This window comes from Gopherus evgoodei, chromosome 6, assembly GCF_007399415.2.
Source record: "Gopherus evgoodei ecotype Sinaloan lineage chromosome 6, rGopEvg1_v1.p, whole genome shotgun sequence".
NCBI classification, from domain to species: domain Eukaryota; kingdom Metazoa; phylum Chordata; order Testudines; family Testudinidae; genus Gopherus; species Gopherus evgoodei.
Genome location: NC_044327.1, coordinates 80660210 through 80679399, shown reverse-complemented (window position 1 = coordinate 80679399; position 19190 = coordinate 80660210). Strand labels below are relative to the sequence as shown.

The 19190-nt window shown below is 41.5% G+C and overlaps 1 protein-coding gene across 1 annotated transcript in view; it reads left to right on the top strand.

Annotated features, from left to right (window-relative positions):
- The window catches only part of RASA1 (RAS p21 protein activator 1), a 113921-nt gene that overhangs the window by 65418 nt on the left and 29313 nt on the right, over positions 1-19190 (top strand). The window contains exons 12-16 of the mRNA XM_030567981.1: positions 6777-6933; positions 9685-9772; positions 12536-12613; positions 15018-15175; positions 15519-15595. Of these exons, the coding sequence (XP_030423841.1) occupies positions 6777-6933; positions 9685-9772; positions 12536-12613; positions 15018-15175; positions 15519-15595 (558 nt within the window). The remainder of the gene's footprint in view (positions 1-6776; positions 6934-9684; positions 9773-12535; positions 12614-15017; positions 15176-15518; positions 15596-19190) is intronic.

Here is a 19190-nt window from a genome sequence, read left to right as displayed (position 1 = left end):
CCAAGCCTTACCTAGGTGGTGGGGTTGGAGTGAGACATTGCTGAGTGCAGAACCGCTGAACCAAATGCTGCTCGTCTCTAGACTGCTGAACTAACGCGTAGTGAGTAGCAAAGGTGTGTACTGATGACCAAACCACATCTCTACAGATCTCGTGAATTGGAACCTGGGCCAGAAAAGCGGCCGACGAGGCTTGAGCCCTCATGGAGAGGGTGGTGAAGCGTGGGGTTGGGACACCGGCCAAGTCGTAGCAAGCACAGATACAGGCAATGATCCAAGAAGAGATGCATTGCGAGGTGACCGGTAGGTCTTTCATCCGGTCGGCCACTGCAAGAAGAGCTGAGTTGTTTTCCTAAATGGCTTCGTACGCTCAATATAGAATGCGCGGGCCCTACGAACGTCCAGAGAGTACATGCATTGATCCTGCCACGTAGCGTGTGGCTTCGGATGAAAAACCGAGAGGAAAATGTCCTGGTCACATGAAAAGCTGATACCATCTTGGGGAGAAAGGCAGGGTGGGGACGAAGCTGCACCTTGTCTTTATAGAAAACTGTATACGGCAGCTCTGACATGAGGGCTCTGATTTCAGATATGCATCTTGCTGAAATGATGGCTACAGGAAAGGCTATCTTCCAAGATAGGTAAAGGAGCGTGCAGGTGTCCTTGCGCAGCTTGAGTAGGACCCTGTGGACCAGCGGGAATGGAGGGAAGATATAGAACAGCTGGTCTTTCCATGGAAGTAGGAAAACATCTGATAGGGAACCCTGAGAGTGCCCCTGGAGAGAACGGAACACTTGACACTTCTGATTGGTGTGCGAGGTGAATTGGTCCACCTGGGGAAACCCCCACCTCAGGAAGATGGAGTGGATGATATCTGGATGAATTGACCACTTGTGAGGCTGGAAGGACCTGCTGAGGTGGTCTGCCATCGTGTTCTGGACCCCTGGGAGAAATGATGCCATCAGATGTATTGAGTGGGCTATGCAGAATTCCCACAGGTGAATGGTCTCCTGGCATACGGGGACAACTTGGCTCCCCCTTGCTTGTTGATGTAGAACATGGCCATGGGTGTTGTCTGTGAGGACTGCCACACAGCGCCATGTAGGTGCTCGTGAAATGCTTGACATACTAGGTGTACTGCCATCAGTTCTCATACATTGATATGCAGAGTCATATCGGATGTGGACCACAGGCTCTGTGTTTGGAGCTCCCCGAGGTGGGCACCCCATCCCAGAGATGATACGTCTGTGACCAGGTACAAGGAGGGTTTTGGGGTGTGAAATGGTACCCCGTCGCTCACCAACGTGGAGTCCAGCCACCAACGGAGGGAAGTCAAAACCGATTCCGGGATGGTGACCACCATGGTCAGGCTGCCTCTACCTGGTCAATATGCTGTTGATAACCAGGCCTGAAGTGTGCAAAGCTGAAGTCTGGCATGCCTGGTTACGTAAATGCACGAAGCCATGTGCCCCAGAAGGCTGAGGCACGTCTTCACTGTGGAAGTCGGAAAGTTTAGGAGGCTGCCAACGATGCTCGCCATCGACTGAAAGCATGTGTCTGGCAGGAGAGCGTGGGCGAGTCTGGAGTCCAGGACTGCCCTGATAAACTCTATTCTCTGGGTTGGTTCCAGAGTCGACTTTCCGTCGTTGAGTAGTAGACCCAGCAGGAGACCTAAGTGGAACGTACTTAGAGTGAATCGAACATGGGATTGAAGTTGGACCCTGGTTTGGCCTCGAATGAATCAGTCATTGAGATACGGAAACACCTGGATCCGTTGACGACAAAGGTAGGCTGCCACAATGGCCATACACTTGGTGAACACCCTGGGAGCCGTGGACAGGCTGAAGGGAAGGACAGTGAATTGGTAGTGTTCGTGATTGACCACAAAGCGAAGAAAGTGCCTGTGCGGCGGATAAATCGCTATGTGAAAGTACACATTCTTCCATGCTGAGGGTGGTGTACCAGTCCCCAGGATCCAGGGAAGGAATAATGGTCCCCAGTGAAATCATGGGGAACTTAAACTTTACCACAAATTTCTTGAGTCCACACATCTAGGATGGCTCAAATCCCACCCTTGGCCTTGGGGATTAGGAAGTAGCAGGAGTTAAAAACCCCTGCCCCTTAGCTCCCTTGGAACCTCCTCAATCGTTCCTGTGGACAAGAGCGTTTGGACCTCCTGTATAAGGAGTTGCTCATGAGAGGGGTCCCTGAAGAGGGACTGGAAGGGAAGGGAGAGAGAAAACTGGAGAGAATATCCTTTTTCCACCGTGTGAAGAATCCACCAGTCAGAAGTTATACGGCACCACGCACGGTGGAAATGGGAGAGATGATCTCGAAATGGAGGGTAAGGGTCCTGGTTGGTGACTGATACGCCGTCCTCGGGCGCACCTTCAAAAGTTTTGCTTAGGCCCCGCCGATGGTTTGGGAGGGCCTTGGTTCTGACCGGTTGGTGGCTGTTGGATTTCTTTCTACCACCTTGTCCGCGTCTTCTATAGAAGTCCTGCCTAAAAGGCTTGCGCTGGGTCACCGGGGTGTTCATACAAAAGGAGCGCATGATAGCCCCGGAATCATTCAGGCTCTGTAATCTAGAGTCTGTCTTGTCGGAGAACAGGCCCTGCCTGTCAAATGGCAGGTTCTGCAGGGTCTGTTGCAGCTCTGGTGTGCAGGCAGATACCTGCAACCAGGAGATGCGTTGCATGGCTATGCCTGATGCCAGGGTCCTAGCTGCAGAGTCTGCTGCATCTAAGGAGGCCTGTAAGGAGGTCCTAGCCACCTTTTTGCCCTCCTCCACTATGGCCCCAAACTCATCCCTGGACTCTTGCAGAAATAACTCCTGAAATTTCCCCATGGAGTTCCATGAGTTATAGCAATACCGGCTCAGGAGTGCTTGTTGGTTTGCGACCCTGAGCTGAAGACCTCCTGCTGAATAAATTTTGCGCCCAAATAGATCTAGAAGCCTGGCGTCTTTTGATTTGGGCTCTGGGGCCTGTAGACCATGCCATTCTCTTGCGTTCACAGAGGACACCGCTAGTGAACATGGCTGAGGGTGAGTATAAAGGTACTCATACTCCTTGAAGGGGACAAAGGATTTCCTCTCCACTCCTCTGGATGTCGGTGGGATAGAGGCGGGGGTCTGCCATATTGTCTTTATATTGGTCTGGATGATGCGGATGATGGGCAATGCTGCTCGGGGCGGGGCCCCTGCCGAAAGGATGTCCACCGCTGGGTCTTCCAACTCTACTGCCTCCTCCGCTTGGAGGTCTATATTACATGCCACCCTACATAAAAGCTCTGGGTGGGCATGAAGGTCTATTGGGGGAGGACTCGAGGCTGTTGTACCTGCCACTGCCTCGTCTGGAGAAGATGACGAAGATGCCACAGGGTCCAGGGGGTTCTGTGGCGGATCGTGAAGCGAGGAGCCCTGTTGCCCAGGATCCTCTACACTGTGTCTGTGTTGGGGTAGGTGCAGCCGCTTCCATACCATCTGTGGAGGGGGACGACTTATGGTGGCTTCTGGAACCCGGGGTTCTGAATGGGCTGAGCGGGAGGCCCCTGACGGAACCCCTTGGGATTGGTGGTATGCCCACAGTGTCCAGAAGGACCATTGTTCAGGATCCCGATTAGGGTCTTGGCCTTTCTCATGCCATTGATCCACGTTGCCCTAGCCCTGACTTGAAGCTGGGTAGGCCAAGCATGAGGCACCCTCAGACTGTGATGACCGTGAGGCAGAGCGCAAGGGCCAGGGTGCAGAGCACGTCTGTGTCGACTCTCTGGGGCACAGTACGTACTGGTACTGGGTCGCTGGAGAGCGGTACTGGTGGGGCGTTGAGCAGTACCGGGATTGAGATCGACATCGATGACTGACCCGGTACCAAGATCCAGACTTGGATCGTGACAGCAGATGTCTGCAGGAGTGGTGCCGGGATCTACTCGGGAAGGTGATCAGTTGTTTGCAGGGACAGTGCCTTAGTTTGCAAACTGTTCAGCTCTAATTGTATCTTGAAAGACGGGCCTCTTTGTCCATTGACATGCAGGCGGTCCCTATGGTTTTGCTGAGTCCTAGTGAAGTCTCTGAAACTGCATAGGGGTCAGTTTGAACATATCTGATTACATGATTGAGACCAAAAGTGGAGGTTTGGATTTACTATTGTGCAAATTTGAGCCTTTTTAGATACAGTCTGTATACAGTAAAAGCTGTGTTATCTGGTACTTCACCAATCAGAAAGCTCTAGAAATTGACATTTCTGCTATCTCCCAATACAAATCTTCAATAGAGTTACCAGGTGTCCGGTTTTGACCTTCCCATGCCAAAACTCCCTTCCAGAATCTGTGCCTTGCACTCTCTCCCAGGCCCCAGCCCTGAGCCCCCTCCCTCACCCAAACTCCCTCCTTCCATTGGTAAGTATAACTCATGCATAGTTAACCAGAATTTTTGACTAACTGGCACTCTCCATTCCCCCAACATGCCAGATAACACAGCTTTTCCGTACTAAGGGTACGTCTACGCTACGGGATAATTCCGATTTTACATAAACCGGTTTTATGAAACAGATTGTATAAAGTCGAGTGCACGCTGCCACACTAAGCACATTAATTCGGCAGTGTGCGTCCATGGTCCGAGGCTATCGTTGATTTCCGGAGCGTTGCACTGTGGGTAGCTATTCCGTAGCTATCCCATAGTTCCCGCAGTCTCCCCCACCCCTTGGAATTCTGGGTTGAGAGCCCAATGGCTGATGGGGCAAAAATCATTGTCGCGGGTGGTTCTGGGTAAATGTCGTCAGTCATTCCTTCCTCCAGGAAAGCAATGGCAGACAATCATTTCGCACCCTTTTTCCCTGGATTGTCCTGGCAGACACCATAGCATGGCAACCATGGAGCCTGTTCAGGTTTTTTTTTTACAGTCACCGTATGTGTACTGGGTGCCGCGGACAGAGGCAATACTCCAGCGCTACACAGCAGCATTCATTTGCTTTTTCATGATAGCAGAGATGATTACCAGTCGTTCTGTACCGTCTGCTGCCAGTGTAATTTGGCAATGAGATGACAGTTATCTGTCCTTCTGTGCTGTCTGCTGCTATCATGGGTGCCCCTGGCTGAGGTCGGCCGGGGGCGCAAAAGCAAAACTGGGAATGACTCCCTGAGTCAATCCCTCCTTTATGGTTTCTAAAAATAGAGTCAGTCCTGCCTAGAATTTGGGGCAAGTGTTCTAGAGAAGCAGTTATTAGAGAGCACAGCTGCTCCGTGTCAGATCCCGCAGAAATGATGAGCTACATGCCATTCACGGGGGGGTACCCCTGCAACAACCCCACCCGTTGCTTCCCTCCTCCCCCAACCTTCCTGGGCTACCGTGGCAGTGTCCCCCCCATTTGTGTCATGACGTTATAAAGAATGCAGGAATAAGAAACAATGACTTGTTAGTGAGATAAAATGAGGGGGAGGCAGCCTTCCCGTGCTATGACAGTCCAGGCAGGACATTAAGCGGTGCGGGGGAGAGGAGCCCAGCATGCCGCTGCTATGATAGTCCAGGCAGTACAGAATCTTTTCTTTAGACATGAAAGAGGGGGGGCTGATGGAGCTCAGCCCCCAGTGGCTATGATGAAGACGGTTACCAGCCGTTCTGTCCCATCTACTGGGAATGACCAAGAATCATTCCTATTTTTTACTCAGGCGCCCCTAAGGCCAGCCAGGGGTATTCAGCAGTTATCAAGCATGTACCATCTGCCACCAGGGAGGGGAGAGGAGCGGATACTGCGCTTCACTGCTGCAGCATCGCGTCTACCAGCAGCATTCAGTAGACATAGGGTGACATTGAAAGAAGTCAAGAAATGATTTCTTTCCCTTTTCTTTCACGTGGGGGGGGAGTAAATTGACGAGCTATTCCCTGAACCACGCCGGACAATATGTTTGAACCTACAGACATTGGGAGCTCAGCCAAGAATGCAAATACTTTTCAGAGACTGCTGGGGACTGTGGGATAGCTGGAGTCCTCAGTACCCCCTCCCTCCCTCCATGAGTGTCCATTTGAGTCTCTGGCTTCCCGTTACGCTTGTCACGCAGCGCTGTGTAGCCTGTAGATTTTTTTTTTCCAAATGCTTTGGCATTTTGTCTTGTGTAACGGAGCTCTGATCGAACAGATTTGTTTCCCCATACAGCGATCAGATCTAGTATCTCCCATACGGTCCATGCTGGAGCTCTTTTTGGATTTGGGACTGCATTGCCACCCGTGCTGATCAGAGCTCCACGCTGGGCAAACAGGAAATGAAAATCAAAATTTCGCGAGGCTTTTCCTGTTTACCTGGACACTGCATCCGAGTTGAGATTGCTGTCCAGAGTGGTCACAGTGGTGCACTGTGGGATACCACCCGGAGGCCAATACCGTCAATTTGCGGCCACACTAACCCTAATCCGATATGGTAATACCGATTTTAGCGCTACTCTTCTCATCGAGGAGTAGTACAGAAACCGATTTAAAGATCCCTTTATATCGATATAAAGGCCTCGTAGTGTGGACGGGTTACAGCGTTAAATCAGTTTAACGCTGCTAAAATTGGTTTAAACACGTAGTGTAGACCAGGTCTGAGATACACTAACTTAATTTCCAAGAAAAGATTGCACTACATGTTTAAACTGTTTATTGTTCTGTTTTGAAATCTGGCAATTCGAAATTGTCCTCTTCAGTTTTTACCTGTAGTGTTAATTAAGACCTACCCAGGAAAAATTCTGCAAAAGATTACAATATGTTAACAGGACTTTTAACTGCCCTTGTTTGTTTTTTCCAGGCAAAGGAAAGCGATGGAAGAATTTGTATTTTATTTTAGAGGGGAATGACGCCCAGCTTATTTATTTTGAAAGTGAAAAGCGAGCCACAAAGCCCAAAGGTTTAATAGATCTCAGTGTGTGTTCTGTCTATGGAGTTCATGACAGTTTGTTTGGCAGGTAAGATGATAGCTTTCAGTTCGCATGTCTGCAGTTGTACACTGTTTAAATATTACAATTTTATAGGTGCATAACTTCATTTATTTCCATATACTTCTCTTTCAACAGGGCAATAAATTAAACATGTTGGAAATTTTAGAACTCTTAAAGTATCAGAAGTTTCTAGTGTGAAGTAATAGGCAGGATAACCACTCAGGCTTTTAGATTAATAAATTAACTCAACATTGAGCACACTGTGTGTTCCATCCTTTAAAATATGGAGCACACTACTTTCATTAAAATGGTAATTGAATAACGTATGTCTCCATCTCTGGAGATATTTAAGAGTAGATTAGATAAATGTCTATCAGGGATGGTCTAGACAGTATTTGGTCCTGCCATGAGGGCAGGGGACTGGACTCGATGACCTCTTGAGGTCCCTTCCAGTCCTAGAGTCTATGAATCTATATTATAACATTTTGGATAGAGACCAAATTTTGTTGAAATTGCAACGAAATGAGCCCTCTTTTTTGTTCAGACATCAACTGAAAGTTAAGATAGTTAAAAACTATTCCATTGAGTTTTAATGTTCAAGCAGAAAATTTCTTTTGATGTTAAACCAATATTAAAGCAGAATGGAAGCTAATTGATATAAACCATTTTTGGGAAAGATGATAATCACTAGGAAGAGATTATGAATAACAATCAGCTTTGCTTTTGTTTTAACATACCAGGTACATGATGCAAAGAACATGTACAGTATTGAGTCACATACATACTAAAGGCCTAGTGAACTATTTGTGTTCAAAGACTGCTACTCACAGGAGGTTGTGGAGATCATAGTGGTGGTCAGTAGTAAAAAGGTTAAGAATTGTGGGTGGAATTTTTAAATTAAATTTGTAAATAGCAAGAAATGATTTTTTGTTAATCAGATATTAAAAATCTTTTGAAAACCATTCTGTGTTATAAATAAGAGTAAATACATAACCATAACATAATCCATTAAAATAAAAGTTTTTGCAACCTGGATGTAAAAATCCACTTAAATTAAATGGACTTTTTTTTCACAATTTTGAAAAATTGCTAAATGCAAGTCTTCTGACATTACTGGCATTTCCATGACCAAAAAAACAGAGAAGAGCCTTCTGGAAAACCGCCACATTAATATCCTTAAGTAAGAGAATAACAGAGACTCAGTGAGAAGATATCTGTTGAAAGAATTGGTGACATTTAGTTCCAGTCCTCCTTAAATAATAAAGCTCTGATGCCTTTGCTCCATCTGGTTGTTAATTCTATTTTTAAGTAATTAGGAAGCAGATAACATTGGGATGAGGGCCATATAAATAGGCAGAAGTATTGCATAGTAATAGTGAAAACTTGCTAGCGTGTATAGCCCACCTACATTTGTAACTAAACTAGTTGCATAGTTAACTGAAGCTGCTTCCTGAACTGCTCTTAAGAATCACTGCTGCTGGTTGAAATTAAATTGGATAGTGCATGGCTGCTGTGTATGATCTAGATTGTGCCTTACAGCTTGGCTCTGAGTAAGGAACACCACACAGCTGAGCCACACCAGGCGGTCACGAAGAAGAGATTCAGACTCATGATTCCTCCCCTGCTCTTCTGTTGTTCTGGGTGGTGGTGGGATGCAACTTACTCCTCCTTTACCAAGCCAGCTCCACTGGCTAATGATTGGAGTGCAAGAGGAGACATAGCTTTGTCCCTTCCCTGACCACTTGATCACCTGATGAGTATTTGGTGTGCAGCCCCTTCTCTCCAGGAATCCTTGCACTTCAGCCACAAATGGAATAGCAGCTATGTGACCCCACACGCGGTGGGGTAGAGGGTAGAGTATATCCCACTGTAGGGTTGTGTAGGGTCAGGGTACTATTTTGCCTAAATTATTAAACACATTTTTTAAATAGAAAATAACTTGCTATTAAAAGTCTATCTGAGAAAAACTGGACCATTGTGACAAAGAAAATAGTGCAAGTATACAAGAATAAAGAAGTTTGTTCAGATGTATTTAAAGCTGTCAAAAAAGTTGTATGATACTATAATTGACAATGTGTGAGTAGTTATATACATACATTGTACTGAATTGATGTGCATATACTATAGCATAAGAGTAAAAGCTGAACATGCAACCTAGCTTTTTCTTGCTTAACATAACTTCCTAAGATTTCTGAAAGTGGAAAGAAACTCCGTAATGTGCAACTACTTGCACCATATCTCATGCAGCATTAAAATGTCCATAGGGAACAGTTCCACATGAGTGAATGTTAACGTGCTTCTTTTACCTTACAAGATGACATCACCACATTTTGTGCTATATGGCAAAGTCATCCCCACCTGCATGTGCAGTGCAGTCTATCTTTGTCTTAAAGGTTCCTTAAATATTCTAAAGTATATTAGTTGTACTGCACACAGGTGAAGTACGATTTTTTTTTAAAGGCTCATAACTCAGTGAAATCAAAACACGTTTTCACTTGAATGCTCAAAAAGTATTTTTCTTCTATCTCTGTGAAAATGCAGCTTCCTATTCCCACACACTTCAGTGCTACAGCTGTCCAAAAAAGATGAATATTTTTAAAGAAGAAATGATTGTGTTTTTAATGCTGTTTGTATTCAAACAACTGAACTGTGTTGGCTCAGATTTTCCAAAAATATTTATATTTTGCCAGAGATCGGCAAGCAAGACAGTTGGTCAGTAATGTGAAGATGTTACTCTTTGTTACTAAAACTCTTGTTTGATTTTTTTTTTTTTTAAAGGCCAAACTGTTTTCAGATAGTAGTTCAGCACTTTAGTGAAGAACATTACATCTTTTACTTTGCAGGAGAAACTCCAGAACAAGCACAGGTAAGAGGCTTTAGCATATAAAACAATGCAAATTTTTAAATAAGCGATGAGTGTTTTGATACTTAATGGAATTAAGGTTTTTAGTAGGAAACAAGTATACTACATGTTGACAGTGACCAGTATATAAAGCTTTTTTAAAGCCCTGTCCATTGTAATAACTTTTCAAACCCATGCGTCAATAGTTTCCCTACAGACTTAGGCCTAGATTCTACATTGAGAATTTTTTGGGCACAGAAGTCCACCTGCATGTTTTTTATTGCAGGATCACCCCCTCTCTGCCTTGGGGTTAGCAACTTCATACTCATATCCTTTTAGAAAAGCAGCTCCGCTTGGTGGGAAAGGACTTGAGTGCTGGCTCTCTTCTCCCTACCCCAACCCGTCTTGTGTGTGGGTGGCTGTATCTTATGGAGTACCGTTATCCCTGTAATGCCAGGTGTGTTTTTCTCTGGATCTCCAGTGCTGCAGGTTGTCTGAGATAACAGAAAGAGGTAGTAGCAGTAGGGCAGAGCCATTGTCTCCTTTCTTGGCCTTTCAGGGATAATGCCTGGGAGCCAGGAATTAATGCACCAAAGGGAGAGGGAAGAGGTGACAAGTGAGGCTTAGGGAAGGCAAAGGGGACTCTTATGTCAGTCTCCAAAATATGGGTCTTTCACTCCTCACTCCCTTGTCACCTATCAAAAAGTGAAATCAGCCCTGCAACAGAATTAATTATTGCGGCCAGCAGTGATGTACTTTATACAGTTCTTCTGTTTACTTTCTTTAATTTAATGTAACTCAAAACCTTGTGTATACTCCTGCTTATAGTGCTGTGGTCGTTAACTTTGGTTTTATTTATTGTTCTTGCACCATTTTAAAATATTTTTTCCATATTCCTTATCTTACAATAATGTTAACAAGTCTAAAAAAGCAAAAAAACCCCTAAACCTAAATTTTGAAAAAGTATGGTGGTACTCCACTACCTCCTTCCCATCCCACTTTATTCAGCTGCAGTGTTTGTAAATTTAACATCTGTAATTTACCCTGGAAAAGAGAGTTTACTTGTAGGACTAAGAAATTTTCCTTTTCAGCAGTTTCCAAAGTTCTTATTTATATATGTGGATATGATATAAAATTAAGAATATTAATCTTTAGAAAGATGCTTTGTGAATAAAATGAACTCTAGCCACATGCAAATTTCCATCTCCAAGCTTGATCACAATGGACTCTGCCATGAGGAGTAGAATGTATGTTGTGGCATTGAAGTTGGAGAGGTTCTCCTATGACTGGGAAAGGACTGTATTTAGTAGATCTAGAAAAGTAAAGGTAAACTATATATCCTCTTTACCCCCACAGAAATATTGTGTGTAATTGTTCAGGTATTTCAGCAGCTGTGGTTGGCCCTACCTACAATAAGAGAGTTGTTAAATCTTCCTGTGGAACTGTAATCTGAAAGTCTTTTGCATTATGGAACGTTTTTATGCGAAAAGAAATTGATTAGCAAACTTGTTTACTTGAGACCAGCTGCAGTGTACTTTAAACTGAGTATTATGACAATTACTTCTGCCCATATTATGTGTCAGTATTTGAAACAACATGTTAAAAATAATTGAAGGGTAAAAAATTGAACCAACCTTTTTAAAAGCAGCATTGTATTGCACTGAGATGTAGCTAAGAAATATCTACTTGTGATATCTAATTATGCAGATTGACTGTTAGTCTAAAGGTTAAATCCCTAGCTACATTGGATCAGAGTTCAGCACAGCTTGAGGAGATGGAACACAAAGGCCTGTACACATTTCACTTGCAATCCTTGGACTGTTGGGGAACCAAATAGTCCCCAGCAAGTTAGAGCAGTCTGAGGGCTTCTCCAACTCTTGCCTCTTGCAGGGTATGTCTACACAGGGATAAAAAGCCCATGGCTGGCCCAGGCTCATGAGGCTCATGTTCAGGAGCTGCAAAATTAAGGTCCCAGAGTCTAGACTCCAGCCCAAGCCCAAATATATTTATACAGCAATTTTTAGCCCCACAGCCTGAGCCATCTGACTCATGCTAGCCATGGCACTTATCCCTGTGTATGCATATCCTAAAGGGCCATTAGGCTGGTGATGACTGCCCTCTCTAGCACCCCACTCTGACGGAGACCAGGAACACGTGGTTTAGAGCCAGCTGTGGTGGCTTTATACCTCCCATAGATATCCCTCTGCAAGGGGAATCCGTTTGCCTCTTTAGGGCAACTTTTAGGTTGAGCAGCCAGAGGCAGATGAACAGGAGGCTGTGGATGTCACCTTCGCTCTTTTTCTTCAATCAACTTCTTTTTGTCTTTGCAGTATTTACAGCTAGAAATGAGTCTGCAAAACTGAAACACTGGGGGGAGGGTCAGAATTAGAGCACTGTACTTCACATGTGAGTTTTATTTACTCAGAAGCAACTATGTTTTGCTTCATTCTAAATACTATGTGTAATTTAATACAGTATCATTAGAGTGGAAAATTGGTAAAGGTCACACTATGTATCTATTATTAATGCTTGGTATATCTAAAAGAGAAAATTCTCCTGATTTGCAAATGCTTTATGCAGTTTAGATGATGGATTTAAATGTAGCTTTCATTCCAAAATAAGCAATTTTGGAATACTACATATAACTTAAAATATAATATGTGAAAACAAGAAATTGACTAAATGAAATATTTGAATAGTTAGACATTTTGTCAGACTTATATCTACCATTCTTTGAGAAGAATGATCAGACTTATTTTGGTTTGAAACCTTGTGTGTCTTTTATAGGACTGGATGAAAGCTCTGCAGACATTCTGCAATTTACGAAAAACCAGTCCTGGAACATCTAATAAACGTCTACGTCAGGTGAAATGGATATTGTAGTTTTTCTAAAACTATATTGGTCAATCTTAGTGTTGTGCTTTGAGACCTTTGTAAACTGTGAATTATATATGTGTGTGTGTATACATGATGCAATATTTTGTTAAACCTGCCATAATTACGCTTCAAGAATTGGTTTCAGCTTCCATATATGACAGAATAAAACACTTTATGGGCAGGCTTCAGATTTGTTGCTCAGCGCTAAGGTCTGATCACCAGATAAACTTGGGTAAAATTTTCAGAAGTGCATAAGTCCCATTTTCAAAAATGACTTGTAGGTGCTTCTGAAAATTTTACTCCTTGTGTTTGCTGTTTGTTTTTAAATGTTAAGTCTAGAATGTAGCCATCTTCCATGTGTTACTAATACTTCTGTTCTCTTGAGCTTTGAGACAAGTACATAATAAGTCATAATAGCATTTTTTTCATCTTAATTTAATTCATTGGATGAGAGTACTGTCATGGGCAAGAAATTGGCTCAGAGATGGAAAACAAAGACCAGGTATGTTAATTTTCTTGACAACTGAAAGTTGGTAGTCAGATGCCACAAGGTTCCATATTAGGAACGGTGGTGTTGAATATTATTATTATCTAGGAAAAAAAAGTGGTAAACAGTGAGGTGACAACAATTTTCAGGCAACACAGAATGTTGTATTTGTTAAGCCCCGAGAAGATTGAGGTACTTTTGCAGGACCTAACTAAGCTAGGTAAATAGACAGCAAGATAGCAAATAAAATTCATTGCTGTCAAATGCAAAATAATGCACATTAGAAGGAATAATTTGAACTACTCGTCGTGAGCTCTAAATTAACTGTAACAATGCCAGAAAAAGGCACGGCCAACATTATTCAGTAGCAACAAAAAAAGCAAAGAAAACATTTGGATGCATAAGGAATAAATAAAAACATCCCTAAAAATAGTATGCGATTTTGTACATTAGTGATACTTACCTAGAATACTGTGTTTAGTTCTGATCACCGTATTTCAAAAAAAGATAAATAGTATATCAGAAATAAAGGGGGGAGGGAGAGTCCAAGAGAGGTGACAGGAATGTTTAGAGAAAAAAACTTCCATATAAAGTATGTGGGAAGAAATGGCACTGTTTAGAGAGGAGACAAGTAGGTGGAGGTGGACATGATAAAGATATACAAAATAATAAAAAGTATAGAAATCCATAAATCAGGTACTTCCATTTACCATTTCTCTAAGAAAAGATTGATTAAATTGAAAGACAGTTAATTTAGAACTGGAAAAGAAATACAGCTTACACCACATATAAAGAATATGTAGAATTTACTGATACAAAATATCAATGAAGTCAAGAGCATGGTAGCATTCGCTGAATACTTGTTCCTTGACTTAAACCATCCTCTGAAATTAAGAAGAAATTTTACAATGGGCCTGTTATTCCATAATTGTTAGTTTCCAGGTTTATTGTACCGTCTTCTGAAGCTGCTATTGTTGGAGATGGGATACTGCACTTAGATAGATCACAGTCCTGGTCTACTATGGGTTTGCTATGTTTACTCTATAAATATCTGATCTGATTCCCATTGATACCAATGGGAGTTGGACTGGGCCATAGGAGTACGAAGGTTAAAACAAAGAGTGCTTAGTAGTACTCTAAATAGTTCTACATGCAAACTAAATTCTATGAGAGGAGTTCAAACTTCACACATTTTAGTAAATTTTCTAATGTCCCATGAGAGCACAATTTAAAGATAGTATGACCATCAAATGGTGCTATAATTTGAGTATCTGTAGTGGAGATAGAACTGTTTTCCCTTGGGAAAATGGAGAAAGTTTGTATTTAAATAAAACTTGTTTCAAGAAAGGAATTACAAGTTATTGTTTGTATCCTGATGGCAATCAGGATCTTAGATTATAAATCCCTTGGAGTAGAGGCCACAGACAGTACCCAGTGCTGCAGGGGTCAGAGATCCTGATTCTGCGTTTGGATTTGCTAGTGCAAACTCCAGTGGCTATCTGGAATCCTGTTGACTTCAGTAGGACTCTATTCAGGTGTAGCAGTCAGCACAAGCAAGTCTAATGCCTAATAAATATTATGATCTTAAAGGATAAAACATAGATGGTGTATTAGGAGAAAAAGAAAAAAAAAATCAGCGATCTGAATGGTTGAGAGTGATCTTTTTAAAATTTATCCGCACTTACGCCTCTAACAAGCTATTGTGTTATGCCTTTTGACAATATTTTGCTATTATTCCTGGACTATTTCCTAGTCTTTGTTTTTCCTTTATTTAAGTAATTGTCTTGGTTTGATCAACAAATTTTAGTTTGTGTCTGGCACTTATATGTTAAAACAAAAGTTTTTTAGAGCTGAAAAAATTCACACTATTATATGTTGAGATTAAATCTTGTATATTTTCTTCAGGTCAGCAGCCTTATTTTACATGTTGAAGAAGCTCATACTCTCCCAGTAAAACACTTTACTAATCCATATTGCAACATCTACCTGAACAGTGTCCAGGTAGCAAAAACGCATGTCAGGGAAGGGCAGAACCCTGTATGGTCAGAGGAGTTTGTCTTTGAGTAAGTCTTACTCTTTTTGCATTATAATAGCATTTAAAAACTTGATATTTCTTAACACTTTGTAGGTAGTGTGTTGATGATGATTCATTGAATTTTGATTTCTAATTAAAAATTGGCTAGATAGTTGCATATACATAATCTTTCAGCCACACGTTTTTCCTGTTGCATCCTAAATATGTTTGTTTAATGTAATATAATGGCAATTGTGTGGCTGCTAAAGTTTTCTCTGGATGGTGCAACTAAAGAATGGAAAAGAACAGAAAATGTGTAATTGAGCTTCTTAGTTTAATTTAAATGCCAAAGGAGTACGATATTAATCAAGATTTTCTAATTTTTTCTCTAGTGATCTTTCACCTGATATCAACAGATTTGAGATAAGTCTTAGTAACAAAACAAAGAAAAGTAAAGATCCAGATATATGTAAGTCTTACTGCTGTAAAAGAGAGAGAGATATATTATACGAATAGAGAACAAAGTTGTTTTCCCTTTGCACAACTTTTATCACTCTTGTCCAGGGTGGTTTGATTTATATTTTGGTTTAAATTATCAATTTTAATAATGATTTCAATCAGTAAGCAGGAAACCTCAATTTAAATAATTGATTTTAATCATGTTTTGCATTGATAATTTGTATTTTCCTGAAGAAAGATTGATTCTCATTGGTTGTTAGCTATCAAAATATGTTGAATTGCAACTAAATATAATACACTGTTTGATGCTTTTTTTTTGCCAACTTGGTAGATATGCCATATGTGTGTACACTTTTTTATTTAAGCAATTTTAAGAATCTGAATAAATGTAAGTTACTTTTACATTTTTATGATGTTAGAAAATGGTGAAATGTAAATTTCTTATTTACTAGATGGTTATCTTTTTATTTGTGATTTGTGGGGATGGAAATTCAGATTTGATTCAAAATGATCAAAAACGATTTAATTTTTAAAAATTAAAACTACCTTAAAAGTACTGGATACAGAAGAAAAAATGTTTATCATAAAATTTATCATAAAATTTTGCATTTAAAAGTTATTTATTAAGCAAAGGAAATATCTGTAGTACGTGACTTGAACTGATTGTGTGGTCACCATGTTCAAGATTTTAGAGCTAGTAGATCTCATCTTCTCACATCTATTCATATGTTGGAAGAGGAAAATAAGCTTTCTTGCTTTTTTCAACTCCAAATTGGTTTCTTAACTTTGATTTAACTAGACATTCAACTGAACAAGTTGAATATGAAATGCCAAATAAATCAATAAATAAATAAAAATAAAATCTCTCTGCGCCTGCAGAAGATGCCACTGTTGTCAAAAGTTGGTTTAGGCCTTCAACAAACTCTGATTCCAGGAGCTTAGCCAGTGACTTAACCAGTTCAGTGGTTTGACTTTATTTAAAACCTGGCAACAAATACATGCTGCTTAATATTATTTTTTATATTTAATTTAAATGATTTTAATAGATTATAATATTTTAGTCTTTAACACAGAGATTATGAATTTAAAATATAATTTTAAACAGTTGCACAACATAAGATAAATTTCTGCATTGCATTTTTGCAATTAATCTACATTGTTAGTGTACTCATTCCTTTGAAGTACCTTATTGACATATTAAAGCTTTAGAAATAGTATATATTCTCCATAACTGAAATAAAATGGACAATAACTTAGTTCAAAATTATCTTTTGTGCAATGTATCTCATCAGATGTATCCTAGACTAGCTATTACACTATATTATATTACCTCTCATCAAGCAAGAGGAAATAGGCTGTAAATCTTAACCTTGTTCTATAAAAGGTGAGATTCCACGTAGGCTAACTTTCTTGAACTTTCGCATCTCTCCAAGACTAGCAGTATGAAGTTTGCTTCAGTCTCTCCAGTTCTTTGCTGTTCCTTGTGGGATTATGAGGGAATAGGATGAAGGAAAAGGGAACAGGAAAAGTTTAAAAGTAAAAATTCTTTGGAGAATGAAGAGACAGTGGTTTCTAACAAAGCCTCTGTACCCTATGAGCCTGCCTTCTCTCCTGTGTTTCCCTGTTCAGGGCCCCTCTTTGTCCCACTCTTGGGTCACATGCTACAGCAATCTCAGCTGCCACTTTGAGAGTTGGGAGCGGTACCCTAAGGCCCAGCATCTCCTTTGTATGCTATAGCAGCTCTCTCTATCCTAGCACATTCCTTTCCCCTTGGTGTCCACTCAGCCTGCTCATCAGTTGCCTTTTTGTTTCTTTTCCAGCAAGTTAATAGCAATATAGAATGCATCAGATTGTATCGTCCTAAAGGTCTTGCCCCAATGAGTTTATAATCTAATGGTTAGTTTTTCTTTGAATTATGACACATGTCCATTCCACTTCTTGTGTGTATGTCTAGTGCACTGAAGCCAGAGAACTTATCTTTTGAGGTGGCGTGTGTGCCCTCTGGACGCTTGTATTGCTAGCGGAAGGAATAAAGGAGATGGGCCACCCAACCCTCTCTCAGTTCCTTTTCACCACCTGTGGTCAGCCGTTGGTGCTTGTGTGGCTTCACTTTTTTTTTCCAGTGTCTCTAAAAGAGAAATGTTTCCTTTATTTGTTGTTGTACATAGTTCATTTTTGTATAGTTATTGTTAGTAGTACTTGTTTTTAAAAAAATACTTGTTTTTGTTTCAAAGTTCAGTAATGGGGCATGCCTAAGTCCTACTGTTCTGGCTGTAATAACACTACGCCAATCAGCAATCCCCACTCCCTCTGTCCAAAGTGTTTGGGACATGGACATTTAAATCCAGGACTAAAAAGTTTAGAGAGGTATGATTTTGGCATCTCCTTACAGAAGCTACACTTCACTGCTCCTTGGAATCCAGTCTCTCAATATGTGGGGATTTCAGACTCTACTTCTGTCCAGGAGCAAGTTGCCAGACTTAGAAGTATTTCTTCATTAGAGGAAATTGGAGATGATGCACCATTCTCCTTCTCAGGTACCTCATAAATGGCAGAAGTCAGATGCTTTCCGTTCTTCTAGCCACAAGAAGCCCTATTCGTCTACTAGGTTTAAATCTCCAGTGGTATCTTGCAGTAGGTAGGCAGGTACCATGGTTTGAGTACAGGCTCCAGATAGGTGAAGTAGAATGGACAAGTGCAACAAATCTCAAAGAACAGCAGTAACAAAACAGGGAAGTTCCCGTTTTGTTTCAGTAGAATAAAATGCTTTTCAGGTTTCCAGTTGCCCAGGCTCAGTGTTACTTCTCAGCTTTGATGTGAGTCCTGCTGTTCTGTCTGCCACTTTGCAGGCACAGTTTGTGCCTGTCTATAACATAGCTCATCCCCCTTGCTCCCACCTCCCTGTTATTTGTTCTCTATCTGCTTCCCTCACTTGCTGTCCATCTGTGCTGTTCATGTTGCCTTTACTGCCTGACGTATTCCTTTGAGGGTTAGCTTAGAATCCTCCCAAGAACTGCACTGAGTACATTCCTGTTCCAGCATGTTCAGACCTACCCTCTCCACAGCCTGAACACTTAGCTCTCAGAGCAGGTTTGCGTTCTGCAGAGCAAGTTTCCTTTTGTGCAGCAAACACTAGTATCTCCTTCAGTTGTGGTCTCTCCCTCTTTGAATATCTTTACAGGCTCTTTAACCCACCTTTTGAGCTGCTTCAGGATGTATCCCATTTGGAAACTGCTATAGAAAATTACATTGCTGCCATTTAGACACTTCAGATGAATATAAGAGATGATTCTACAATCACATAATGCACTCTATATCCATCTGTATTCCCTATCCCCAACTCTTTCTTTAAATACACATTGATTTAAGATGCATGACTTGCCTCAAAGGCCCAACACATGTATAGCTGTCCCTCTTAGAATGAAACTGAATTTGTATCAGATGAGCCACCATCAGTGGGAGAATTCTTCTAAATTAACTGACTCACTGAGGCTCCATAGAATTCCTAGATTCTTTGGTCTGGAAGCTTACTATCTTCCTTTTCCATCAGCTTAAAACAGACTCTTCCTGGAAGGCTGTTCCTCTTAAATGAAGCTGTTTTGGAG